This window comes from Belonocnema kinseyi, chromosome 1 (assembly GCF_010883055.1).
Source record: "Belonocnema kinseyi isolate 2016_QV_RU_SX_M_011 chromosome 1, B_treatae_v1, whole genome shotgun sequence".
NCBI classification, from domain to species: Eukaryota; Metazoa; Arthropoda; class Insecta; order Hymenoptera; family Cynipidae; genus Belonocnema; species Belonocnema kinseyi.
This window is the reverse complement of record NC_046657.1, coordinates 98,899,553-98,927,363: the sequence shown is the minus strand read 5'-3', so window position 1 is coordinate 98,927,363 and position 27,811 is coordinate 98,899,553. Positions and strand designations below refer to the sequence as shown.

Sequence of the window (27,811 nt, the reverse complement as noted above, 5' to 3'; positions counted from 1 at the left end):
GTTTTACTTTCTCATACATGAGGTATTTTAAGCTGGCACAACACTATCAAGGTGTAGAGATATAACCTATTTCATGATTTAGGGCTCATTTGGGCACAATTCGACAAAGATCTACCGTAAACTTTTGTACTTACTCCCAATATATAAGTTAGGTAGACTGATGGTATATATTCTATATTCCTATTCGAACATATCAACTTAGTAGGCTCAAACCCACTTTCAAATATTATATTTATTACATATAGGTACTATTTAGTAGAACATATCTGAATTTATTAATACTAAATAGGATTCAGATTTTATAATTATATTTCTCTAACGTACTTTTCTGCCTCGTGATATTGAAAAGTTAGTCGCCCCAAGTACCCTGACAAATATTTCGTATCAGCGGTGCTGCTTGGGGCAAAGAGGAGAGTATCAAGCACGCGTCTACCACCACCCTCGCTCTCCAACCGAAATAGAGGTACACGCTAAACATGTGTTCCCGACGTGAATTTTCCCATGTTTTTTTATTTGCAAAAAAAAATTCTAGCCGTTGCTCTAGCAGTCTAGCCCAGGGGTCTCCAAATGTAGATCCGTATTACTGGCGATCCCAGGCCAGTAGGTCGAGGTCAGACTATTCAGCGGCGCCACTAAAGAAAAACAAAATGTCATATAATGCATATTTTTTTGCTATTTTTTACACACAAAAAATCATTTTTTTGCTCTATTAATTTTTGAGAAAACAGGGCGGCGCTAGCTTGCCGGCAACTCAGCGGCGCCCTCTAAGAAAATCATTCAAAAATCAATAAATTAAACAAAATTACTAGGTTATATTTTTTTGCTATTTTTTTGCTTTACAATGAGCTATGGATTGCTTTTGTAAAGTCAACCCTTATTTTTTAAAAACTACCCCCTGCAATGAAAAAAAAGTATGAAGAAAGTATTAAAAAAATAACTAGGCTAGATTTTTTTGCTATTTTTTTGCTCTACAATGAGCTATGAATGGCTTTTGTAAAGTCAACCCTTATTCAAAAAAACTACCCCCTGTAATGAAAAATGTATTAAAAATATGAATAGGCTAGATTCTTTTTCCATATTTTGCTTTACAAGGAGCTATGGATCGCTTTTGTAAAGTCAAGCCTTATTTTTAAAAACTACCCCCTACAATGAAAAAAAGTATTTAAAAAATGACTAGGCTACATTTTTTGCTATTTTTTTGCTTTGCAATGAGCTATGAATCGCTTTCGTAAGGTCAACTCTTATTCAAAAAAACTACCCCCCCCCCCTAATAAAAAAAGTATTAAAAAACAGTATTAAAATATGACTAGGCTAGATTTTCTTTATATTTTTTGCTTTACAATAAGCTATGGATCGCTTTTGTAGAGTCAACCCTTATTTTTTAAAAACTACCCCCTACAATGAAAAAAAGTATTTAAAAAATGACTAGGCTACATTTTTTGCTATTTTTTGCTTTGCAATGAGCTATAAATCGCTTTTGTAAAGTCAACCCTTATTTTAAAAAGCAACTCCCTGTGCTGCACAAGCTTATTTTAAAAAAATGAAAAAATCAAGATGAAAAACACTTGTAAACCATAAACACGATATTTTTAAAGCATAACTAAGGAGCAAAGTTATTGTTCGCCCCTAATCGTTACAAAAACAACCACCGTATTTTCATCCGAACACAAGCCTCAAGACTAAAGTCAAAAATTGTATAAATTAATTTTGGGACTTTTGTCCTTCTGATTGTTGTGCTCTCTCATTATTCTCCAACGTCATATGAATCGCTTTTGCAAAATTCACCCTCATATAAAAAAACAATATCCTGCAATAAAATCACGTATTTAAGCGTAATTATTTCTCACTCATATTCGTTTCAAAGATAACCGCCGCAATGTATATCATTTTCCAGTCTATGCGTGTAGTCAAAAAATATAATTGACTTTTTCTAATTATCTCTTAATTCCTTTAATTAACTACAAGCACGACAATCAGATCTATCAGATTTTGGGCTTATTTTGGACTCGATATTGGCAATTTTAAAGAGCTAAAAAATTAGAGACTCCATTGATACTGGAAAATTCCCAAAAAGAATGATTTTTTACAATTTAATATCTATGAGGTAAAGTGGGGTTGATTTTAGACGTTAAGGGTTGGAGCCGAAAAATCGGAAAAGGTATTTTTGAGAAACCCAAAAATAGAAGACTCTATTGACACTGGCAAATTCTCAAAAAGATTATTTTTTGACAAAGTTATTTCTACGTGGTGGAAAGGGGGTGACTTTAGACATTAAGGGATGAAGCCAAAAAATCGGAAAGGATATTTTTGAGAAACCCACAATTAAAAGACTTCATTGACACTGGAAAATTTTCAAAAAGATTATTTTTTGACACAGTTATATCTACGTGGTGGAAAGGGGGTGATTTTAGACGTTGAGGGTTGAAACCAAAAAATCGGAAAGGGTATGTTTGAGAAGCCCAAAAATCAAAGACTCCATTTCCTCTGGAAAATTCACAAAAAGTTAATTTTATTATAATTTTCTTATCTACGCGGTAGAGCGGGGTTGCTTTTAGACGTTAAGTTTTGAAGCCAAAAAATCGAAAAGGTTGTTTTTGAGAAGCCCAAAAAGCAAAGACTTTATTAACACTGCAAAATTTGCAAAAAGATTATTTTTTGACAATGTTATATCTACGTGGTAGAGAGAGGTTGATTTTAGACGTTAAGGTTTGAAGCCAAAAAATTGGAAAGGGTATTTTTGAGAAGCCCACAAATCAAAGACTCCATTGACACTGGAAAAGTCTCAAAAAATGATTTTTTAACAAAGTTATATCTACGTGGTAGAGAGGGGTTGACTTTAGACGTTAAGTGTTGAAGCCAAAAAATCGGAAAGGGTATTTTTGAGAAGCCCAAAAATCAAAGACTTCATTTACAAAAATTGTAAAAAATACTCTTTTTGCAAATTTTCCAGTGTAAATAGAGTATTTGATTTTTGAGCTTCGCAAAAATACCCTTTTCGATTTTTTGGCTTCAACCCTTAACGTCTAAAAGCAACCCCTCTCTACCACGTAGATATAGTATTGTCAAAAAAAAATCTTTTTGAGAATTCTCCAGTGTCAATAGAGTCTTTGACTTTTGGGCTTCTTGAAAATACCCTTTCCAACTTTTTGGCTCCAGCCCTTAACGTCTAAAATCACCCCCTTTCCACCACGTAAATATAACTTTGTCAACAAAAACCTTTTTGAGATTTTCCCAGTGTCAAAGGAGTCTTTTATTTTTGGGTTTCTCAAAAATACCCTTTCCGATTTTTTGGCTCCAACCCTTAACGTCTAAAATCAACCCCTCTACTACGGACATATAACTTTGTCAAAAAATAATTTTTTGAGAATTTTCCAGTGTCAATGGGGTTTTTGATTTTAAGCTTCTACAAAAATACCCGTTTCGATTTTTTGGCTTCAACCCTTAACATCCAAAATCAACCCCTCGCTACCACGGAGATATAACTGTGTCAAAAAATAATCTTTTTGAAAATTTTCCAGTGTCAATGAAGTCTTTTAATTGTGGGTTTCTCAAAAATACCATTTCCGATTTTTTGGCTTCATCCCTTGATGTCTAAAGTCACCCCATTTCCACCACGTAAATATAACTTTGTCAAAAAATAATCTTTTTGAGAATTTGCCAGTGTCAATAGTCTTCTATTTTTGGGTTTCTCAAAAATACCTTTTCCGATTTTTTGGCTCCAACCCTTAACGTCTAAAATCAACCCCACTTTACCTCATAGATATTAAATTGTAAAAAATCATTCTTTTTGGGAATTTTCCAGTATCAATGGAGTCTCTAATTTTTGTGCTCTTTAAAATTGCCAATATCGAGCCCAAAATAAGCCAAAAATCTGATAGATCTAATTGTCGTGCTTGTAGTTAATTAAAGGAATTAAGAGATAATTAGAAAAAGTCAATTATATTTTTTGACTACACGCATAGACTGGAAAATGATATACATTGCGGCTGTTATCTTTGAAACGAATATGGCTGAGAAATAATTACACTTAAATACGTGATTTCATTGCAGGATATTGTTTTTTTTATATAAGGGTGAATTTTGGAAAAGCGATTGATATGACGTTGGAGACTAATGAGAGCACAACAATCAGAAAGACAAAAGTCCCAACAATTAATTTATACAATTTTTGACTTCAGTCCTTGAGGTTTGTATTCGGATGAAAATACGGTGGTTGATTTGTAACGATTAGGGGCGAACAATAACTTTGCTCCTTAGTTATGTTTTAAAAATATCGTGTTTATGGTTTACAAGTGTTTTTATCTTCATTTTTTCATTTTTTTAAATACGCTTGAGCAGCACAGGGGGTTGCTTTTTAAAATAAGGGTTGACTTTACAAAAGCGATTCATAGCCTATTGTAAAGCAAAAAATAGCAAAAAATCTAGCCTACTGTCGGCGAGAAAATTCGAGTCCTCTGGCTTTGACGTTGAATAAGTATGTGAAGAAAGAATGGTAGGTTAATGAAAGAGTTATCATTTTAAAGGTGCAAATGTTGTTCGTTAATGAGCCAAAAAGTAATATTCCAAAAAATTATTTTTGTCTTAGAGATCTTAAAAACTGATGAAAAGTAAGGAAATTTGATAGCTTTTAAAAATAGTGAACTTTGAAGCATAGTTTTTTATAAAAAAAGTAATAGGAAAAACCTGAAAAAATGCATGGTGATACATTGAACATTTATGAACAGATTGCCGTCGAAAAATTTGCAAAATATAAATAATTGTTCGTTTTTTGTGAATAAATATGCGAGCGCACTATCTTCAGTTCTAATAAAGATAATGAAGTGATTTAAATTGGAGGTAGTTAGTTGAACTATCTGTAATAATTTACAATTTAAAGTTTTTAAAAGCTATCAAATTTCTTTACTTTTCATCAGATTTTCAGATCTGTAAGCTACAAATAATTTTTTGGAATATTAGTTTTCGGGTCATTAACGTACAACATTTGTATCTTCAAAATGATACCTCTTTCATTAACCTACCATTTTTTCTCACATACTTATTCAACGTCAAAGCCAGAGGACTCGAATTTTCTCGCCGATAGTAATCATATTTTTAATACTTTTTTCATTACAGGGGGTAGTTTTTTTGATTAAGGGTTGATTTTACAAAAGCCATTCAAAGCTCATTGTAAAGCAAAAAAATAGCAAAAAAATCTAGCCGTCATTTTTTTAAACTTTTTTTTATTGCAGGGGGTAGTATTTTTTAATAAGGGTTGACTTTATAAAAGCGATTCATAGCTCATTGTAAAGCAAAGAAATAGCAAAACAATATAACCTAGTCACATTTTTAATACTTTTTTCAATACAGGCGGTAGTTTTTTTGAATCAGGTTTGAATTTACAAAAGCGATTCATAGTTCATTGCAAAGCAAAAAATAGCAAAAAATGTAGCCTATTCATTTTTTAAATATTTTTTTTCATTGTAGGGGTATTTTTTTAAATAAGGGTTGACTTTACAAAAGCGAACCATAGTTCATTGTAAAGCAAAGAAATAGCAAAAAAATATAACCTAGTCACATTTTTAATACTTTTTTCAATACAGGCGGTAGTTTTTTTGAATCAGGGTTGAATTTACAAAAGCGATTCATAGTTCATTGCAAAGCATAAAAATAGCAAAAAATGTAGCCTAGTCATTTGTTAAATATTTTTTTTTCATTGTAGGGGCAGTTTTTTAAAATAAGGGTTGACTTTACAAAAGCGATCCATTGCTTATTGCAAAGCAAAAAAATAGAAAAAAAAAATACAACCTAGTAATTTTGTTTAATTTATTGATTTTTCAATGATTTTCTTAGAGGGCGCCGCGGACTATAATATATAATGTTGCATACTCACAATTTTAATTAACAGAATTTTATAATTATTATAATCACATAAAAAATTATATCCCAAGAAAATAAAGTAATTGGAAATAAGTCCTGATATTTTAAAAAAATCCATTTTTAAATTCATAATTACCACATTTTGACATTTTTTCTTCAAAATTTGATACTATATAATTAACATTTTAAGACGTTGTCGTTTTAAATAACACAACTAATTCGTTTATGCTTTAACGATCTGGAGTACACATTTTTGAAACTTCAAAACTCTGCATTAAAAATGATTTCGTGTTAACCCACTGAAATATCTCAAATGTCATTTTTTGTGCCACGCATGTGTTTTTATGTGAAGAATTGCTCAGATAAGGCGTAGAAACAAAATTTATAAAATATTAATACGAAAACCTTACAGGAGCCTGCCTTTTTGTATATTACAAAACTAATAAATCTTTAACACTAACATGTAAAGAACTAAATACCATTCCAACATTGAAATATTTGTTGGCCCTGAAAAGGGCCGATTGTAAAAGCAGTAATTAATTGTATTTGAAAGTTAAGCCTTCTTCTCAGTCTTCTTGGGCAAAAGAACAGCCTGAATGTTAGGCAGAACTCCACCTTGTGCGATGGTGACACCAGAGAGAAGTTTGTTTAATTCCTCATCGTTTCTGATGGCCAATTGCAAGTGACGTGGGATGATTCTCGACTTCTTGTTGTCACGAGCGGCGTTTCCAGCCAATTCGAGAACTTCAGCGGCCAAATATTCCATGACAGCTGCCAAGTAAACTGGTGCACCAGCTCCTACTCTCTCTGCATAGTTTCCTTTACGGAGTAGACGATGGAGTCTACCAACGGGGAATTGAAGTCCAGCTCTGCTTGAACGGGTCTTTGATTTGCCACCCTTTGCACGACCTTTCCCACGACCAGACATTTTTAGATAGTTTTCAAACACACGAAGCACTCGCAATAAATTGTGAGAAGGTAATACACAAAAATTCTGAAAACACGTGTTTTAAGCACTTTGATGGGGTGGGAGGAGTGGTATGGCGCATCAAAGGTGCGCAAAACGGGGTGGGGAGAAAGAGACTATTCTTGCCTCTTACCAACTGGATGCACCAATCAGCTTTCGTCCACACTCTAGTTCTTGTCTATTGAGGCGCTCTACCTTTCGTATCACTACTAAATAGGTGGCGTTAAAGAGCAACTGACAATTCGTTCTGATTTTTCGTACAGTACGAACGTTTGTATCATCGAAAATTGAAATGTCCCCTAAAGCGAGTGGTAAAGCAGTTAAGAAGGCTGGTAAGGCCCAGAAAAACGTTGCTAAGACCGACAAGAAGAAGAGGCGCAAGAGGAAGGAAAGTTACGCTATCTACATCTACAAAGTCTTAAAACAGGTCCACCCTGATACTGGAGTTTCCAGCAAGGCAATGAGCATCATGAACAGCTTCGTCAACGACCTTTTCGAACGTATTGCCGCTGAATCTTCCCGCTTGGCTCATTACAACAAAAGATCCACCATCACATCTCGGGAGATTCAGACTGCGGTGAGACTTATTCTTCCTGGTGAACTCGCTAAGCACGCCGTCTCTGAGGGCACGAAAGCTGTGACAAAATATACCAGTTCCAAGTAATTTTCTCCCGGCATCAGCTGAAACCACAATCGGCCCTTTTCAGGGCCAACAAATCTTGAAACGGAGGATTACTTTCTTGTTACATTCACATGTTTTTTTTTAGGCTTGCATAACTTTGTTACAAATTATTTTAATTAGTTTCACTACTGCCGTGATTTCCAGTGATCCATAGGGAAAGGATAGACTAAAGCTTATTTGTAATACTTTGTATTGCAAGATCTGTCAAATTATGCCAGAAAAAAGGGTTCTTCGAGCCCTTGCAACTGAGGCCTTTAAATACAAAGTATTTGCACTAAGTAATCGCCAATAATTGTTTTCGACATTAATAATGCTAAATAATTTTAAAAATAATGTAATAAGTGGCAAAAACAAATTTAAAATTGAAGTTTTTTTTCAAATCCAGAATCTGTAAATAAAGTTATTTCAGAATAAAAGTTTGAAAATTGACTAAATTAAAAACTTCAAAAATTGTTGTCTTAAAATTCAAAGGAATTGATATTACATTAGCACTTTTAAATGAAAATCATGATTAATTTGATACTACTTTAAAGTATATTGAATGTTTCAAAGGCAAAACTGCTTAAATTGCAGAATTTTTCATTGTCGAAAACACTCAAATAAACAGTAATTTTAAATGGAAAAGTTTTGAAAGACTCCATTTTTGCTTACAAATATGAAAGGAGGCAACTCATTTAATTTATTACAAAATCTCAAAGAATTATCGGCTGTATTTAATTATTTTAGTAATGATTAAGTTTAAACTCAATTTTTATAGTAAAATTACTACTTATTAATCAAAATTTTCTCTCAAACAAGTGCATGCTCGGTCTTTGTACTTCCCCACATTTGTGCACAACTTTAAAAAAGTAAAGGTCAAAGCATCGACAAAACTGTAATTGGGTGAATGAGAATTACCATTTGTTAAAGCTCCTTCGGCTTTAACGAACACATTCTCATAACGTATCTCGTGCTTCGCCCTCGATTTTTCCCAAAAGGCAAACTTTTCTACATTACGTATAACACTATTATATCAAATGTATATTACATTTATTTTTGAACCTCGGCCCAGGATTGCTTATTCAGTCATTGTAAAATATAGTACAAATTTTATTTATAATGAATAATTTAATATTTTTGTTCATTATTTCTAAATTTTACTTTCAGCTACCATGAAAAATGTATCGTTGCAATCAATTTATACTATTGCAATTCATTATATGCATGGGTATTGAAGCAGACATCTTTTCACTGTCTTGTTTTTATAATTTGAAGAGTTCGTAGTCAGTTCATTCAGCGTGCTACCCTTCGCTTCGTCGCGACGCACGGCCATCTACAGTTTAAGTGCGCAGCGAGCAATGAGTGTGTGTATATTGTTAACTAGTAAAAACTGTACACATAAACAATTCGCGATTATTTTTGCACTAATAGCAGGATGGCCATTTTATTCCAGGAACAAAATTTTGATCATTTCCCGGCGTTTTTGCGGTTCGCAACAATTTTTAACGGTCATTGTGATTGAAAAATTCACATTCTTAATCTAAAAATGTTTTCATTTGAAGTTATACGAACTGAAATTCAAATTAAAACAATTAAAGACGAACTATTTTGAATTTGTATCTTTTAAAGTTAACGTCTAAGATTTTTTTTATTGAAACGCTCCATAATTTTATTATTCCACCAAGGGGCATCCTTGTCCGGTTTCCTAATTCGAAGAGGACAGTTGTCCTCATACGATTTATTCATTGATTTTTCTATTATATCTACAGCAAATTCCAACTGATCAATTTACCTAATCCTTACGGGTATACTTGCCAAGGCCTTTCCGAGACCTTCCCTGTACCCATCCCAGTCGGTCGCTCTTGGGTTCCTATACTCGATTGGATCAGATATGTCAGCTATCAGCGAGAAACATATATGCATGTGATCTGATAGGGATTTCTCAGGCGATACGTGCCAATCACCGAATGATTCGCTAGTGGATACTGAACAAAAAGTTATGTCAAGAACCTCCTGACATCTAGCTGTCACAAAGGTTGGTGTACAACGACGATTTAATATAGTCTAATCAGTGGTTAAAAGGTACTCACCTCTGCTGTTAATGTTCTTACTCTTTCATATCGTATGATACGCGTTTGCATTACATCCAATGACCAGCGACCATCCTTTCGAATAGCAATAGTCCACCAAGCGTCTTAGTTCCTTTGATGGTGACGGGAATAAAAAGTCAAATGGCAGATATGCTGAACAAATCACTAGATGTAGTCGCTTTCCTCCTCTACGATGTACAACTTTCATTGCTACCAGTTCTCTGGCACTGAACCTCGGTAAGCTGACAAAGTAGATATCCCTTCTAACATATATGGCCGTCCGGATGTTTTCCTCTGACCTATTGTATACAATGGAGCCGTATTTCTGGCTTATGCCTTTGACCTCCGCCTTGTAGCATCAAGGTTCTTGTATCAGTGCAAAGGCCGTTTGTTCCACTGTAACAAGTCTGCTTAGGATAGCAGACGCAGCTTTACAGTGGTGAAGATTTATTTGGATGAAATCCAAATATGGAGATTTGGCGCTGTTCATAACGGAGCAGCACCATCCTTCGACTGTTCCGAGGGCGGCTGTTCTTCCGCTACCCCCGTAACGTTCCTACGCTTAGATAGGATCTTCATTTTGATCCTTCCCATCCCCAGATAATAATTGCAATCGTCCACACTCAAGATCAACTAGGTTGATTTGGTGACTCTTTACGTCGATTATAGTCCAGGCCTCCACCTTTAATGTGGGGTTCTGAACATTCATCCTCTTGTGGATGGATGTAGGTTCTTCAGAACTTCCTTGTATCCAAGCAATGAGCTTGACAGGCTTGGGAAGGTCCTTGGAATCAATGTCCTTGATTCCCGCACCCTCCTAAGGTCTCAAACCGCCAACTGCCAGGATAAACCATGTCCTGGACATCTCATCAGCGCAGATGACGGTCAGCACACCACTCTTATACCTCGGGATAATGTCGCCGGATTTTACTCCGGCGACCATGTTCTCGAAATCTACCTCTATGACGGCTGCTTGCTCCATACTGAAGTTTCCTTGCGGGAAGTTCTCCGGAACAACGGCCATTTTAAGGTGGCTTTGGGTGGCGAAACTGTAAGAGCCACCTGGGTCTCCAACCTTACCCCACTTACTTTCTCTGTCCTCCTTTGGAGTACTGCCATCAGACCGAGACCGTTTTGGGGTCTCTGGCTTAGGAGCTGCCTCACGTTGCAACTTAAGTTGCTGGCGATGGTACTTCTTTCTGGCAGCAGCACTATAACTCCTTTTCTTAGGACCTCCTGCAACACCATCGTTCTCAGTGGCTTCGGCTTCTGAGCTGTGGCTATTTAAAGCCTCACCTCCAGCAGTACCACTCTAGGAACCACTAGGTACTGCATCAGCCACCTGCTGACTCGAAGGTGATTTACCACCTTCACTGTTTTCCATCTTCTCGGGAGAAGATAGAGTGTTCCTGGCGGGTGTCATTGAAGTTACTTGCTCATGCATTTCAGTCGTGTTATTTTTATTTTCATTTATGGAATTCATTTTGTTCCCACGAATAGCTAGGGAAAAACAAGGTCCGTCCTTACAGAGCCCTGCGTGTGAGGATAAGGCACTTTCACGCTGGGAGGTTGTCCGTTATCCAAGGATAACGTTTGAGTCCCCATTCCCTGGTGACATTCAGCTCTCGACACGATAATTCCCTTCTTGGCTTAGAGAGCTGTTTTGGCAGCTGAGTGCTACTCGATGTTCGCTCCTTAGTCGAATTCACACTGATACTTCCGCCCTACTAACCATCAACTCCAACCTATAAGAGTCATCCTAGTTGTGGGTTCAAGGTCGTTGTTGTTCGTGGGATTTCTTAGGCCTCCTCACTACGGCCAGGTCCGAACTTGTTCGATCGTAGTGATTCCAAGTTTCGTGTGCAGAGTGGAGGTTCTCTTACCTCTTTTTGCATTTACTGGCATACGCAGGCACTTATTCTGTACTCTTTGGAGTTTTCTTACCATATATTCGATTTACAGGTACTTCCCCATATGGCAGCAGCATATAACATTATAGGTCTAATAATCATTTTATAGGTCTTTTTGTGAGCTGTTTGGTGTGTTTAAGCATTGAGTTTAGAATCTCGCCTAGGTATTTTGCTTCTTTCTTCGGAACAATGTCTTCGTTGTACATTTTCATATTAGGAACTACTTTATCACCAATATTATTCGAAAATATCACGAATTTAGTCTTATCAGTGTTGATTTTCAGTTTCCATCTATGAAAATATTTTTCTAATATTACAACTTACCCCTGTAATTTCGTTATAGCTTGTTTCTTACGTCTAGATGCATAATATAGCGCCGTGTCATCCGCAAATAAAGCTATCTGCACTTCTTTAGATTTTGGTATGTCATTTAGATAATATAAAAATAGTTTTGGTCCTAACACAGAGCCTTGTGGCACTCCTGCTACTACCGGTTTTTCTGTCGAGGGTTCATTATTTATTTCCACTACAAATTTTCTATCACTTAAATATTTTTTAATAACTTTAATCAAATATATCTGAATATAGCATCTGTGTAATTTGACTATGAGCCCTTTATGACATACGGTGTCGAAAGCCTTTTCCATATCGAGGAATAAGTCACCCGTACAATGTTTCATATTGAAGTATAGGCTAATATAATCAGTAATTCGAGCTAGCTGTTGAACTGTCCAGTGGTCTGCTCTGAAACCGAACTGTTCCGGTATAATTTGTTTTCTATCGCGTTCATGGTCTTGGAATCTGTTTAAGATTATTATTTCAAAGATTTTACTAAGAGTGGCTAGCAAGCTAATAGGTCTATAGCTTGTAGGCAACGTTTTTTCTTTTCCCGATTTGAATATGGGCAAGATTTTCGCTTTTTTCCAAGCTTTTGGAAAGTAGCCGTGTTTTAAACATGCATTTATTATGTGCGTGAATTGAACTATAGCTTTTTTAGGGATGTATTTAAGTACTATATTTTGAATTTCATCTAAGCCAGGGGCTTTTTTAGATTTTGTTCTCATTATGGCTCCTTTGATTTCCTTAGGAGCTGCTAGTTTAATCTTATCTATGTCTGATTCTAGTGTAGTGATTTCAGTAAAAACTTTTGCTATCTCTATATTGTGCTCAGCGTCGCCCATTTTCCCAGTTAATTTATAAATTTTTTCAAAATGATCTGCTATGATTTCAGTTTTATCTTTATTTTTGAATAATGGGCTATTTAGGCTCTGCAATGATGGGATGTACCTTTTTCTCTGCCCTTTTAGAATTTTATTCATTTTCCATAATGAGTTATCTTTTGTGTTTAGAGTGGTTAGTTTAGTATCCCAACTCTAATTTTTAAAGGTGAAGATCGATTCTTGTATCTTTTTATTCGCTTTGTTTATAATCGGTTTTAGATATTTATTTTTAGTCCTTTGTGATATTTTTTTTTAGAGTGTTTCTCTGTTTAAACTGTTCTATTATATTTTCCGGGAGATTATTATTGAATTTAACGAGTTTATGTTTTGGAATATGAGACATTATAGAATAATTAATAATTTCGGTCAAATTTTCTATACTACTGTCAATAGATTGCGTATCATTTAGAAGCGTGCTTATTATTAGGCTATTGTTTATTTATTCTGTAAAGTTTTTCCAATCAGCCTGTTTGTAGTTTAGAAATTGAGGAGATTTACTGTACTCTACGTCTATTGGTTTGTCATTTATTATCATCAGAACAGGTTTACGATCTGAATCAAGTTTATCAATTGCTTCTATTTTTTCCAGGTTATTAATCTCAAGTTTGGACAGTCTGCTGTAAGGTGCTCTTTGAGGAACTTCACACACATAGGTTTTGCATAGCAGTGTTGTGCTGCTTTTATTTTAAAAGCATCTTGTGGTTTTGCACCTTCAGATTTTTGCCTCATACTCACATCTTCAACTTGTAGTCCTTGTTCTTCGAGGCTATGTTTCACGTTCTCTGTGGCAAAATTTCCCAGTTCGTGTATTACGAGTTTTTAGTTTTCTTTCCCCTTGTTGAGTAGGTGTAGAATGATATTTCATTTTTGACTAGCAGATCCTCAATACTTTGGTGGTCCTCCATATACTCAGGGTAGATTGTACTCTTAGTTGATGTTGTGTTCTTTTTGACACGTATTTCTCCGATGGTTACTTCTTGCAAGGCATTAATCAGTATTGCAAAATCCTCTATTATATGGTCCAGGATTACGGGTTGTATTTTCCCCTTCTTTGTAGCGCTGTTGCTTTGGTCTGGCTTTTGTTTGTGTGGAGTGACTTTCCATGTTGCGTTCTTCTTCCGAAGGTCTTTTCCTTTTGTTCTGATTTTTAGGAATCAATTTTTCTGCTTCCTCCTGCTCCGTCTGAGGTAGGTCAGTGATGTCGTCCTGTGATTGTAGTTCTTCAAAACGGTTGGAGTGGTTCCCTGCTGCTGATTTTGCTGTAAGGTTTAAATGTCCGGACATTTTTGTCTGTCCCTTCCCTGACCATCAGCTTCAGATTTTTAGGCATTTTGCCAGAGGTGCTGGACAGGGCAGCAGGCACTTCCGCCCTTCGAGGGAGACGCATGCCAAACACCTTCGCCTCCTCGTTTAGTGCTAGTACTTCGCAATATTCGTAATATATATATTATTCATTTCCTACCCTGAGATTTTAATCAGAACATCCCTTGCGTTTTTGTTGAATAGGAAATAACATTTTCCTGGTTTCACGGTTTAAGGGATGTTAAAAAATCCCTTAAAATTAAGTCAAAGACAGATGCTCGCCTCCTCTGCTTATTTGAAAGTGATTTCAAACCGTAGTAGTTAAATAAAAAATCTATAGTGAACGCTGTTACTAAAAAATCATGATTTCTATACTTGGATGCTTAAGGTATGAAAACACCCCCAAAACATGATGTATACAAAAAAAATCATTAATCTTTCTAGTTCGTGGATATGAAACTTTGGTTCCTGTAAGTCTGATCGAAAAAATGTTAAACTTTTAGCCAAATCTATCAAAGACTTTCTAAAGAAAAAAATTATTTCATGGTTGAACGAGGCAATGTTGATATCTAATTTATGTCTGTCGATGAGAAATGAGATGCCCCTGGAGTCACGAAAGCCTATAGATTCTCGAAAATGACTTCCAACTAACTTCCGCGCTCCGGGAGAACCTACGACTGAGCGCGCCGAGAAAGGTAATTAGTATATGTAAGGGGAAAGAGTCCCCTTAGAAGGGGAAGGTAATAAGGGTAGCTTGCACTCGTTTAGACTGTATCCTTTACTCCGACCACGGTCGGGGAAGTGACTTTCGGCAGTTGTTTGGGAATCGCTGGTCTAGACCAGTGGTCGACAAACTTTTTGCTCAAATTTCAGGTATGGTCAGGCTCCACCCGACTTAATTTTTTCTACTACTTTTCGGTCTATTCATGTACCTTAGTGCGAGTCATCTTACTCCAGCAAGGGTCTTTTGTCGACAGGAATGTCAAAGTAAGGAAATTTTAAAACTTTTAATTTTTCAATTAGCGATTTGAAAATAGAATTATCAGCATCTACGAAATTTTCCGATTCTAATGATATATTACTTGCCTAGAAATGTTAAAAGTTTGAAGGAGTTTATAATCAAGAAACATCAGATTGACAGTCTATTTAATACTAAATACTTCTCAAATTTTAAACCTTTATTGACAAATTACATGTCTTTGAAATCGGAACAATACGTAGATGCCAAATATATTACTTTTAAGTCACTGATCGCAAAATTACGAATTTTTTAATCTCACATTTTTTCCCATTTTATAACAAAGGACCCCTGAGGAGAGGGATGATCTGGCCAAGCACGCAGGTACTGCCCTGAGAGTAGGTCACAGGGCAGCCAGGGCAGGCTACCCTGCCCCGGGGAAGAGCGTGCCGACCACTGGTCTAGACCAGTGGTCAGCACGCTCTTGGCCAACTGAGGTTACTATGTCCGAGCTGACTAACAACCTACTTTCTGATTAGGTACCTGCGAACTTGAGCAGACCATCCATTTCCTCAGGGGTCCTTTGTTGGAAAATGGAAAAAAAATTGAGATTAAGAATTTGTTGATTTTACAATCAGTTATTTGAAAGTAATATCTTTAGAATCTACGTATACTCCAAATTCCAAAGACATGTAATTTGTCTATGAAGATTGAAAATATGAGAAGTATTTAGTATTAAAGTCCCCCAGTGTCAGCAAGCCGTCTTATACGCGTAATTGAACCCGTTTCTACATTATTTCTGTGACCAGTCACAGGGGTGCCTTCCCGCCCCTACGACGCGAGGGAAAAGGGGCAGGGGTGTGACCTAAGTCTGCGAATTTTTGTGGCGGCGACGCGTAAAGAAAATAGTTGCTGATCCGTTTAAAGAATCAATTACTAACATAAAAGCATATTACCCTGGCCACTAAATATACTCAGCAGACTATTATAAAAAAACTTATAAGGACTATACAATCAAGGCAATAAATAGAATATACTCAGAATTTCTAATTAAAATAAATTAAAATATATTTTAAAATCATAAAAGTAAAAAAAAACAATCAAAAAGTTAAAAAAATATTTAAAAAAATGTTTTTTAAAATACTCCAACCTTTCCGTGGTGAAAAGCGTGAGTAGGTACCCAACCGAAACCAATGAAGAATGCTCATTGTTTTTTTTTTCACAAAAATCGAGATAGCACTCATTTTCTTGGAAACTATCAATCGTAAGAAAAAATGTGTTACACAAAAAATATGTATTTTTGTACGATCTCCAATTTTTATTGGAAACATTTTGTGAGATTTTGCATATTGGCTGAGATAAACGCAAAAAAACATATTTTTAATGGTTTTTTCGCAATTTCACCATGAAAATCGTCGAGTCGTTAATTTTCACTATCATTTTCGTAATCAGCGCGTCAAAATACATGAGTATACGCAGTGTGAAGGAAATCGTCATGTTCACCTATTCGGAACTGCACCCGTACATACCTTCGTTTGATTTCAAACTGCATATATCTATGTTCTTTGACTCGCTAAGTACTAAATGATGGTGAAAATACCCGCAATTTGATTTTCATGATGAAAACCATGAAAAAACCCATACAAATGATGGTTGTTTGTGTTTATCTTAGTCAATAATAAAACTTGATGAAAAAACGTCAAATAAAAGTTGTAGATCTTTTAAAAAAATATATTTTATATTGAATACATTTTTACTCTGCTAGTAATAGTTTTCGAGAAAAGCTGCGATAAACATGAAAAAACACAAAAGAAACAGCACAATATGTAGCGATGTACCCCTGTGACTGGTTATATGTACAAATAATGTTGGTCAAACCATGTTGGTCTCGTGGAGGGCGGGAAGGCACCCCTGTGACTGGTTACAGAAAGAATTTTTGTCAAACCCCTACCCCCTTTCCAATGTCTCGTAGGGGGGCGGGAAGGCACCCCTGTGATGCCGCTACATATGGTCTTTAATACATGTACAACTTTTATTTGAAGCTTTTTCGTAAAGTTTTATTATTGGCTAAGGCAAACACAAAAAAAAACATAATTTTATGTCATTTTCGTAATTATCGAGTCAAAATACATGGATATACGCAGTGACAAATTATTCGGAGGTATGTACTATTCGGAAATCTATCCATTCAATTTAGTACTAAATAGACAAACTACATGTCTTTAAAATCGAAAAGTACGTAGATTCCATAAATATTAATTTTAAATTATTGATTGGAAAATCAAGACTGAATTGTGGTGAGCGTAACACAATACTTTCTACATCTATGACTGTTTCTTTAATCTTGATATTCCTACATTAAGGAGTCAACTGCTATACAGAATAATATATCTAAATAACAGAAAATTTAAATTAGTACATAGGAAAAATATATAAACTACTAAATTACCTACAACTTCCAAATATTGAAAAACTTGTTTACAAATTTTTATTATTGACTCAAACCTCTATTTTTCAGCATCGTATAGGGCGCTTCAAACTCAGAACTTATTCCTTATTTTACCCTCTACTTGAACCTTCAGTTTTTTCTCAAAAACAGATGAAATTGATTACCAATTAGCTGAAACTTTTAAACATCAGATCCAAAAGACACTTTTACAAAGTTTTTTAAACCATTTTTTAAAGAATCTTAGACCAGAATACGTTGAATCGTTTAAAGTATTCTGCCGAAGCATAGAGCTTTTCGGGGTCTTCGTATTTACTTTTTTTAAATATTTTTATTTAATCTATTAGAAAATACATTTTATTAATGATATATGAAAATTTCATTTCATTAATCTTGTTATAAAATCGTTAAAATGAGAGAGAAAAATTGGAATATGGTTCCTCTGAGAACGGGAATTTAAACGCACAGGCGCTCTATGACGCAAATGTCACAGAGCTCGAACCTAGCATCCTGCCCAGCAGGAAGCAGTAAAATGGATCACGATAATGTGAGCAACTTTTCTGAAGTCACGTCCAGGAGCAAGAAGCGGAAACTCACCAAGCAGGCCGATGACGCCTCCACCAGTACATGCAGTGATCACAATATGATCACTTCCCTCAATGGGAGCAGTAAGACGTCAAGAGCGTCAGTGGTAAGCAAACCAATATCCATTCGAACCACAGCCATTGAAAAAACTAAAATTAAAAATACTAACGCGGCTAACACATCTGCTGCACCGGGAAAAATACCTCCCATTAACGTAATCGTTGACGAATTAAACCACCCCTACTCAGTGCTTCACAATATTATAAAAAATACCATTAAATACAAACCCATTGTGTATAACCTTGGGTCAGATGTATATTCTGTTCGCGTTTCCTACATAGAGGACTACCACTCTATTATCAGCAACATCGAGAAACAAGGTTTCCAGTACTACTTATATAAAAACATAATTTTACCCCCTATTAAACTAGTAATCAGAAACATTCCTATTTTTTTTCCCTGATGATTCAGTACTGGCTGAACTGAAAGAAGAGGGATACACATTTACCTCGGTCTCTCGCATGAGAAACCGACAAAACAAAAAGCCTATGCCCATGCTCTTGGTGACTGAACCCAACACACCACAGGCAAAAGATTTGCTAAAACTACAGTCGCTTGCTTTTATCAAAATAAAAGTGGAGCCGTACGTTAAGCCTAAAGAAGCTTCTCAGTGCTTCAATTGCCAGAGATTCCATCATGTTTATGACATGTGCCATGCTACCCCACGCTCGGTCAAATGTTGGGCTTCGCATAGCAGCTCCAGCTGCAAAAAAGATGCACAGGCCCCGGCCACTTGCGCTAACTGTGCTGAAAATCACCCAGCAAACTATAGAGGATGCCCTGCATTTAAAAAAGCCTCTAAAAAACCAATCAAAAATACTAAAAACAAAAATATCCTAAAGGAAGCACCTAACAGCAACCTACCCGCATCTCAGGTTGTACCTAACGAAGTTACTCCTCAAGGGCTCTCACCTCCCGCCAGACACACGTCAACGCAGAGTACTCTGCTTTACAGCGCTATAGTTACCTCAGGAGCATCTAAACCTAAAGCACGCGACACTAAATCCTAAATTAAACAACAACCAACAAAACAACAGAACCCTCAAATTACAAAGCCTACGGCCCTTAAAAATCAGGCCCCACAAATAAAACAAACCCCAGAAGTCGCACTTTCTCAAAATGCAACTTCACAAAGCATTAAAGTCAACTTAATCAACCTTATAAAAGGAGCCACAACCTTAGCCACCGACATAATGGGGCGTAAAATGAACATGGCTGAAGCCATTACCGCAACTGCCGAAATTATAAATAACATCCTATCACTTGCTATTGAAAATGCCTACGTTTAATAACAACATTCTAAAAATCGTTTTCTGGAACTCGCAGTGTATCATAAAGAAAAGACTCGAATTAGCCACTTAAATTTACCAAAACAACATCACCATCTGCACGCTTAGCGAAACTCTGCTACGCGAATCTACAAAATTTAAAATTCGCGGCTATAAAATTTATAGAAATAATACCAACAGAGGAACAGCTATTTTAATTAAAGAAAATACCGAACACCACGAATTAATAATTCCTGAACTAAAAACACTAGAAGCAACTGCTGTACAAATAAAAATTCACGGGAAATCATATGCCATTGTCTCGCTCTACCAGTCAGCTACCAGTCCACCAGTCTCTACCAGAACAGCAGAATAACCAACAGAATCGGAAAACAATTATTCGAATTCATAAATGACAGGAATCTCTCAGTTTCAGCACTCGTATCTCACACCTTTAGCCCCCACAATAAAAAACATAAATTTGACCTTATTGACTTTGCCATTTCCAAAAATAATTTTTTCAACCACGACACTTTCACTATATGGTAGATAAGCTTGACTCAGACCACCGACCAGTTCTCTTAAGCCTTTACACTAATTGTGAAAAGGCCCCGGTTACACCTCACTATAACTTCGCAAAAGCGAACTGGCAAACATTCAATTCCACTCTTGAAACTCAAGTTAATCTTGAACCCACGCTAACAAATTCCACTCACATCGACGAAGCCATAACAAATCTCACCTCTAGCATAAAAAATGCAATTCACTCTTCGGTCCCTCTGTCTACCGTTAACAAATACGATCCACCTCTCAGTCCCGAAATTGAAGACCTTATCGATACCCGTAATAAACTCCGTCAAACTCATCGAAAAACTAAAAGCTGCATTCTCAAAAACACAATCAATCACTTGCGTAAAACAATAGCAACTAAAGTTCAGGAGCACAGATGTAAACATTGGAACACAGAAGTCGGCAAACTTCAAATTAAAGATAACTCTATATATCGTATGACTAAAGCCTTAACGAAGCCGTGATCAAATATTCCACCCCTCAAAAAATCCGATCAAACTTTTGCGCTATCTCCTACTGACAAAGCAAATCTTTTAACAGCAAGTTATGAAAGTAATTTCCCTCCACACGAAGACCCATCTGACCCACAGCACGTCTCTGAATGCGAAAAAATTGTTTCCGAATTTCTCAAATCCCAAGCACTGATAAATTCAAAAAATAACCCGTAAGGAATTAACCAAACATATTAAAAATACTAAAAATAACAAAGCTCCTGGCCCTGATTCAATTTCAAATTTAGTCCTCAAAAAGCTTCCTATTTCATACCTAACACTACTCGCTCTTATCTTCAATATCTGTATACAACTAAGCTACTTCCTGAATCTTGGAAAATAGCTCACATTTTAGTTTTTCAGAAAAAGGCAAAGATCCTTATCATCCAACCAGCTACAGGCCCATTAATCTTCTTAATACAATGAGCAAAATTTTTGAAAAAATAATACTCACTCGTGTAAACTATCACCTCGAGGAAAACAGCATCCTTAAACCGCAGCAATACGGTTTCAGAAAAGGTCACTCTACACAGCATATGGTGCTCAAGCTCACCGAAACAATTAGCTTAAATTTTAATCGAAGAAAACACACTGGAGCTGTTTTCCTCGACGTAGAAAAAGCTTCTGATAGTGTCTGGCATGTTGGACTGCTTAGAAAGCTAATAAATTACAACTTTCCAAGAGGGCTTATCCATTTCATACATTCTTATCTTTCCAACAGAAAATTCTCAGTCAAAATAGGCCAGACACTTTCAAAAGAGAAACCCATCCGAGCGGGTGTTCCCCAAGGGAGCATTTTAGGATCAGTATTTTTCATTATCTATGTAAAAGACATCCCTGAGGTCCCTGAAGTTTCAATCGGATTATATGCTCTTGAAGTCATTGAAGCATGGGTAAACGCTTGAAAATAAAAATAAACGTATCAAAATCTGAATCAATTCTTTTCTTAGTCAGAAGAACAGCTAAAATAGATCCACCTAAAATGTTTAATGAAAAAATAGAATGGAAAACCTCCGTGAAATACCTCGGGGGTAAACTACACAAGCGTCTTAACTGGAAGCAACATATCCAGGAAACTAAAGCGAAAGCTCTCGGAGTTATCTCTCGATTAAATCCTATTATTAACAGACATTCCAGCCTAAAACCTGAATATGGAATCCTAATTTACAAAATTTGTATCCAACCAAGCATAAGTTATGCATGTACAATTTGGGGGGGGGGGGGGGGGGGGGGGGGGGGGGGGGGGTGCATCAAAAAGCAATATTAATCACATTCAGATCATACAAAATAAATTCCTCAGACGTATCACAAAGCCCTAGATATACTAAGAATTCTGTCCTTCACAGAGAATTTCAATTACCTTACATCTCAGAGTATATTAAGGAAACCGCCACTAAATTTTATGAATCCACATCATTATCACCTTTTGAACATATTTCCTCTCTTGGGAAATATAATTTTGATCCTCTTCGCAAAGACGCGATGCCAAAAGACTTTCTCATGAAATAAGTCAACCAGAACTTTCATTTTCGACCCCTCTACCCCTTTCCCACTCTTCTTCTCTACTATACTTTACTTTTCTTTCATAAAATAAATTATCAGATTTCGTTGTTTTTTTCCCGCTTGCGAGCTTTTTTCCACAGATAATAAACGTCACTTTAAATTCAAGCCATGTCAAATTTTTCTCAGATTGTGTAATAATGTCCAAACTGGGAACGCACAACAACTTCTTCCAGTTCGATAATTCTTCGGGCCAAGATATCCGGTATCTATAGCTTTTCAGGTATGGCAATTATTCTAAGTATTTTAATTTCCTCTTTGTTTATAACAGGGATCCTACACAAGTTAATTCTGGATGATGACAGTTTTGATATTAGAAGTGTTCATGATATGCTGGATGTTTTCTTCGTTGTTGTCAATATGGTATCGCGTTGTATACGTAACTTCGAGTTCTCTAAGTGTTTCTTTTAACATTTTAGGCGTTAAAATGTGTGGGTGTACCATACCATCTTTTCCAAAATTTACAGCATTTATTGCTGTATCAAGGTCTTTGTTTAATTCATCGATCAGAATTCCTATTATTATTATTAATTTGCTTTGAATGTGTAGTGATAGAGTGTTATTGTTTGTTTTTTCTCTAGTTTGATTCAGAAATTCACTTTCACGGGCTAAATTTTGATTTGTGTTTTTATAATCGTGAGAAAAAGAATGGAGTAGTAGTTTAATAACTTTGGTTTGATTCTTTATGGTTTGTGCCATAATTTTGTTGTCATGAAATATTAGGTCAAATTGTTTATTTATCAACTGCAGGTCACTATCGTCTCATGTTCCAAATAGTGCTTTTGACGCAACTCCGACGAAGTTAAACAGTCCGCGCTTGTAACGCCATTTTCCTAGGGCATTATGCAATTATATTTCTTTTGTTTTTAACCTATTGAAGCGGGAGGTTAACCCTATCGTCTGTGCCTGTGAGGTTGATATTATTTAGGAGGATCCACACTTCGTCGAACAAATAAGCTGATCCTATTTCTTCCTTATAAATGTTGCCTTTGAATTCTTTGATGTTTACTCGAATGTTTAGAACCTCAAGCACCGTTGCCAAAAGTAGAATCAATGTGCCCTTCTTAGAAATAAGGCATTAACTGGTTAGCGTGGATACGGCTCCTTTTTTCATTTAGTAGAACTACATAATTATTATTGTCTAGCTTGTATTCTTTTTTTTTTTTTTTTGAATCTGCAATCTCTATCGGGCTTTTCTCAAATAACTTTCGTGTCTGTTTTTCCACATCTCGATCAATTCAGAATACTTCAAAGCTTGGTGTGGTGGCCAGAGATGAAGGTAAATTAGCTTCTCTGCCGAAAGTGAGTTCAAACGGAGTGCAACTACTCTCGGCGAGAAAATTCGAGTCCTCTGGCTTTGACATTGTAAAAGCAAGTCAACAAAAAATTGTAGCTTAATGAAAGAGGGATCATTTTAAAGGTGCAAGTCTTGTACGTTAATGAGCTCAACAGTAATATTCCAAAACAATTTTTGTAGTTTACAGATCTGAAAATCTGATGAAAAGTAATGAAATTTGATAGCTCTTAAAGACATTGAACATTGAAGTATAGTTTTTTATTGAAAAAATAATAGCAAAAATCTGAAAAAAAATTCATAGTGGTACTTTGAACATTTCCGAACAGATTGTCGTCGAAAAATTTGCTAATATAAATCATTATTCCTTTTTTATAATGAATATATATGCGACTGAACTATCTTCTGTTCTAATAAAGATAATGAGCGGATTTAAATTGGAGGTAGTTAGTTGAACTATCTCTAAGAATTTACCATTTGAAGGAAGTATGTACTTTCTATATGTGTATTTCTTCTTCTTGTATGTGCTGATGAAAACCGAGGACGATCCTCTGAAAAAATGGCACCACGCTGGGCTCTCGCACTTGATTTCCTATATAAAAAACTGACGTCAAATATCGCAATTTGCACGAAGACAATAAAAAGCACATACTTCCTTCAAATGGTAAATTATTACAGATAGTTCAATTAACTACCTCCAATTTAAATCACTTCATTTTCTTCATTAGAACTGAATATAGTTCAGTTGCATATTTTTTTACAAAAAGAAATAATTATTTATATTTAGCAAATTTTTCGACGACAATCTGTTTGGGAATATTTAAAGCACAACCATGCATTTTTCAGATTTATGCTATTATTTTTTCAATAAAAAACTATACTTCAAAGTTCACTGTCTTTTAAAAGCTGTCAAATTTCATTACTTTTCATCCGGTTTTCAGATCTGTAAGCTACAAACTTTTTTGGAATATTATACTTTTTGGTAAGCAGTTGTCTTAATGTGCTGTATTCTGAATAAGTTCTCAAAGTCCTGAATTAATTGTGAGACAAAGTTTTGCCTGTTAGTATACTTTAGGCCTTAGGGCGACCAGAATATTCATGTCCTTCTTAGGTAGGGGGCTGAAGATACCTATAGCTACCTTCTCATTTGCTTGAGTAGGAGTGGCTGGGATTATTGCTTCAGCTCGTCTAGTAATTCTGACGGGTTTCTGCAGTTGACATGGTGGGCATTTTTCATCGTAGTCTATGACTTCGTTTTCCATGCCTCTCCATTCACCTAGAGTCCTCGCTCTTTCGATGGTTTTATTTTCGCCGTATTGCTGTGCCATAACGAAACCGTGAGATTCTTTGATGATGTCATTTTTTTCTTGATTAGTTCATTCACTGTGTGGTGCGTAACAATAACGGAAATCGCTATCAGGGTATTTTAAACACAAGAAGTTGAACATTTCTTCTATTTGAATTTTTTCTATAGGTGTGATTTTCGGGCCATTGAAATGGAATCGAAAAATACTTAATTGAATGGGTGCCCGGAACTAGGGCCTATGTCGCGATTTTTTCAAAACCCAGTTTTTCGTGGAATAACGGCCAATGTCATGTGGACTAAGAGTTCCCATTGTTTTCAGTTGTAAAGAATGCCAACAGTGGTCGGGAAAATCGAATTATCTGTTGAGAAGTGAAGGAAAGTCAATTGCATTATCCCAGTTTTTCAATGCTCCTGCACAATTTGGAAATCGTGACGTAAGCCTTTGTTCCGGGCACCCATTCAATTGTCTTAACATTTCTTGCGTGATTTCCTCCCGGATGGTAAGCCATTTTTTCTCGTCATATAGTGAAAGTTGAACAGTATTGACGTATTTTGTGTGTCTTTTTTGTATTTTCTTCCACAGCTTTCCTCCGGCATTGGGTTTCTGAGTAGCATGGACATAGGAAACAAGGGACTAGGCATGCCGTTGCGGGAGTGATGCAATGAGGGGGGAGGTCCGCCACCTTTTAATGTCCCGCGACAAACATGGCAGCGCCCACATGTTTATATTTTCATGCAATTTGTCGTTAAAAATGCTCGTGCGCATGATCAAATGGCATATCGTAAGATGGCGGCTCTCTCCACTCATGGAATTCTCCCCCCTCCCGTGGATTCCACCCCGCTTGCCCAAGTTACGATGGCATGCCTAGTCCCGTGTTTCCTATGTCCATGGGGTAACTTAATTCTAGTTTTTCTCCTCTAGGAGGCGGTGCATCTAGGTCTCGTTCATCACGGTTGTTTGAGGATTCGTTTTCAGGTAATGCTTCTACTGCGGTTTTAGTTTCTTCATCTGAATCTTCTTTATTGCTTCCTGACGATTTTTCAAACAGATCCGATTCTTGGATTGGAAAAAGTCGTGATAGAAAATCTGTGGCCTTATTTCCCTTTCTTTTCACATACTCGACTATGTATATATTCTCTTCAACCCTCAATCGCTATCTCAGGAGTTTTGAGGAAGGGTCTCTGACGTTGTGAAACCATTTCAATGCTTTGTGGTCGGTTTGATTGATAAATTTCCTTCATAATAAATATTGTTTGTCTTTTTGAAGCCCATACTATAGCTAATAACTACTTTTCGGATGTCGTATAATTTTGCTGAGTTTTATTGAGTGTTCTTGATATAAAACAGCAGCGGTGACCATTTTGACTGAGCACTGCTCCGATGCCAACATTTGATGCATCTGTTGTTAGAGTGAAAGTGTCCTTGAAGTTAGGATATCGAAGCGCGGGTGCTGAACATAATGATTCTTTAAGAATGTCAAAAGCTTTCAGGCAATTTGATGTCCATTCGAAAATAATATTCTCCTGGATTAAGTTTGTAAGTGGTTTGGAAAGAGTAGAGAAATTTCCTATAATATCCTGCAAGACCTAAAAAGGATTGTATTTATTTAACGTTGCTAGGTTTTTCTAAATTTGTAACGACTTCGATTTTCGCAGACAGGTCGGGCGGCCGACCTGCCCCTGGGGGGGGGGGGGCTGCATGCAACATAAAAAGCGTCAAGATTATGCTCCACAAAGTGATGAATCGATGATGCAATAACTTTCGCATATCTCGGATTTTCGTCCGGTCCGCCGCACACAGTAAATATTCCATGCACTAACATACATACAGAGTATGTTAGTATCGTGATTATTGAAGTCAGAGATTGATTGGAATTTGTTTTGACTAAGATCTGCTAAATTTTTGGACGAGATGGCTGGAGATTCACCTGGACCACCGAATACTAAGAAACAAAGGACTGGATATCTTACAAGCTCGGATAGAAAGGCGACTCAAAATGTATCTGTACCAAACTTATCAGTATTTAATAGTTTCGGAGCACTGGCCTCCATAAGCACAGAAGATGCCATGCAAGATGGCGACGACGAAGTCTCTGGAAACTCGTTACCTCCCGTAGTGATCACAGACCGCATCATGGACTACTCCAAATGTATAAGGACTATAGTGGACACAATCACCACCAAAGCACCCAGAGTTATATATGCTCCTAATAAACTCACCATACACTGCTCAACATTGGTGGACTACCTTGCACTACAGGATAAACTGAAAGAAGAAAAGATGGCCTACTACACATACACGCCTAAGTGGCTTAAAATGAAACATCTTGTGGCTAAAGGAATCCCGAACATCCCAGTGGATGGAATTGCCGAGGATTTAAGTAAGCAAGGAATAAAGTGTGAGAGAATTTCTGTGCTCAAGAAACATCAATCAGTGGCTAATCACATGAAGAATCCAGTATTCCTATTGACATATGACAAAGAAGTGGACCTGAGGAAAGTGTGGGAAGTTACATATCTGTGCTACGTGAAAGTGAGGTGGGAACAATATACAAACTCTAGGGGTGTGACCCAGTGCCACAACTGTCAGGCATTTGGGCATTGCACTCTCTATTGCCAACAGAGCCCAAAATGTGTTAAATGCGAGAAGCATCACCTAACAATTAACTGTGATAAGAACCAAGATGACCCTCCAAAGTGTGTGAATTGTAGTGGTGCTCATCCGGCAAATTATTCAAAGTGTAGTGTTTACTTGAAGCACTTCGAAAAAGTAAAACTCAAAAGAGAATATGCGAGAAAGGGCCACAAAGATTAATTATTCGCATAAGTACGTGCTTAGAATTTGGTTAGATAAATGTGTTAAAACTGGGAGGCGAAGGTGTTTGGCTCGCGTCTCTCAGTTCCTGAGTTAGGACGGAAGGCGCGTGGCGCACTGTCATCTAGCATGGCTGCAAGCAGACCAAAAAGATCCAGGAAGGCGACGGAAAACGAAGATATCTGTACACAAAACAGATATGAAGTCCTGTCGGACAACGCTGACAGCATGGATGAGGAGGACGATGTTAATACCAAGGGGGAACCTGACAAGAAGCCCAAGCAGAAGGTGCCACCTATTGTGCTAACCGCCAAGATTAATAACCAGGGCTTATTTTACTCAGCTTATTACAGCCTATTTTACTCACCCGTTCAAAGATGAGAAACCACGACACCTTGTGGCCAAGGGACTGCCTATTATTTCTGTTGAGGAAATCAAAGAAGATCTGCTAC

General features: G+C 36.5%; 3 protein-coding genes across 3 annotated transcripts in view; 2 read left to right on the top strand and 1 right to left on the bottom strand.

The window, feature by feature from the left end:
• Positions 1-6,357: 6,357 nt before the first annotated feature.
• LOC117171829 (histone H2A-like) lies at positions 6,358-6,841 on the bottom strand. The gene has a single exon (XM_033359463.1). It carries the CDS (start codon positions 6,782-6,784, stop codon positions 6,410-6,412), a length of 375 nt encoding a protein of 124 aa, XP_033215354.1. The 5' UTR covers positions 6,785-6,841; the 3' UTR covers positions 6,358-6,409.
• Positions 6,842-7,068: 227 nt separating this feature from the next.
• On the top strand, positions 7,069-7,532 carry LOC117167934 (histone H2B-like). Its single transcript, XM_033353189.1, has one exon. The coding sequence runs from the start codon at positions 7,116-7,118 to the stop codon at positions 7,485-7,487; it is 372 nt and encodes a 123-aa protein (XP_033209080.1). The 5' UTR covers positions 7,069-7,115; the 3' UTR covers positions 7,488-7,532.
• Positions 7,533-18,984: 11,452 nt separating this feature from the next.
• The window catches only part of LOC117168402 (histone H4), a 13,940-nt gene continuing 5,113 nt past the window's right edge, over positions 18,985-27,811 (top strand). The window contains exons 1-2 of the mRNA XM_033354072.1: positions 18,985-18,999; positions 22,095-22,099. The gene's annotated coding sequence lies outside the window, so the exon portion shown is untranslated. The remainder of the gene's footprint in view (positions 19,000-22,094; positions 22,100-27,811) is intronic.

What these genes read in the sequence shown, in the direction of transcription:
- LOC117171829 (XM_033359463.1), bottom strand. Translation starts at nt 6,784, where the DNA reads ATGTCTGGTCGTGGGAAAGGTCGTGCAAAGGGTGGCAAATCAAAGACC.
- LOC117167934 (XM_033353189.1), top strand. Translation starts at nt 7,116, where the DNA reads ATGTCCCCTAAAGCGAGTGGTAAAGCAGTTAAGAAGGCTGGTAAGGCC.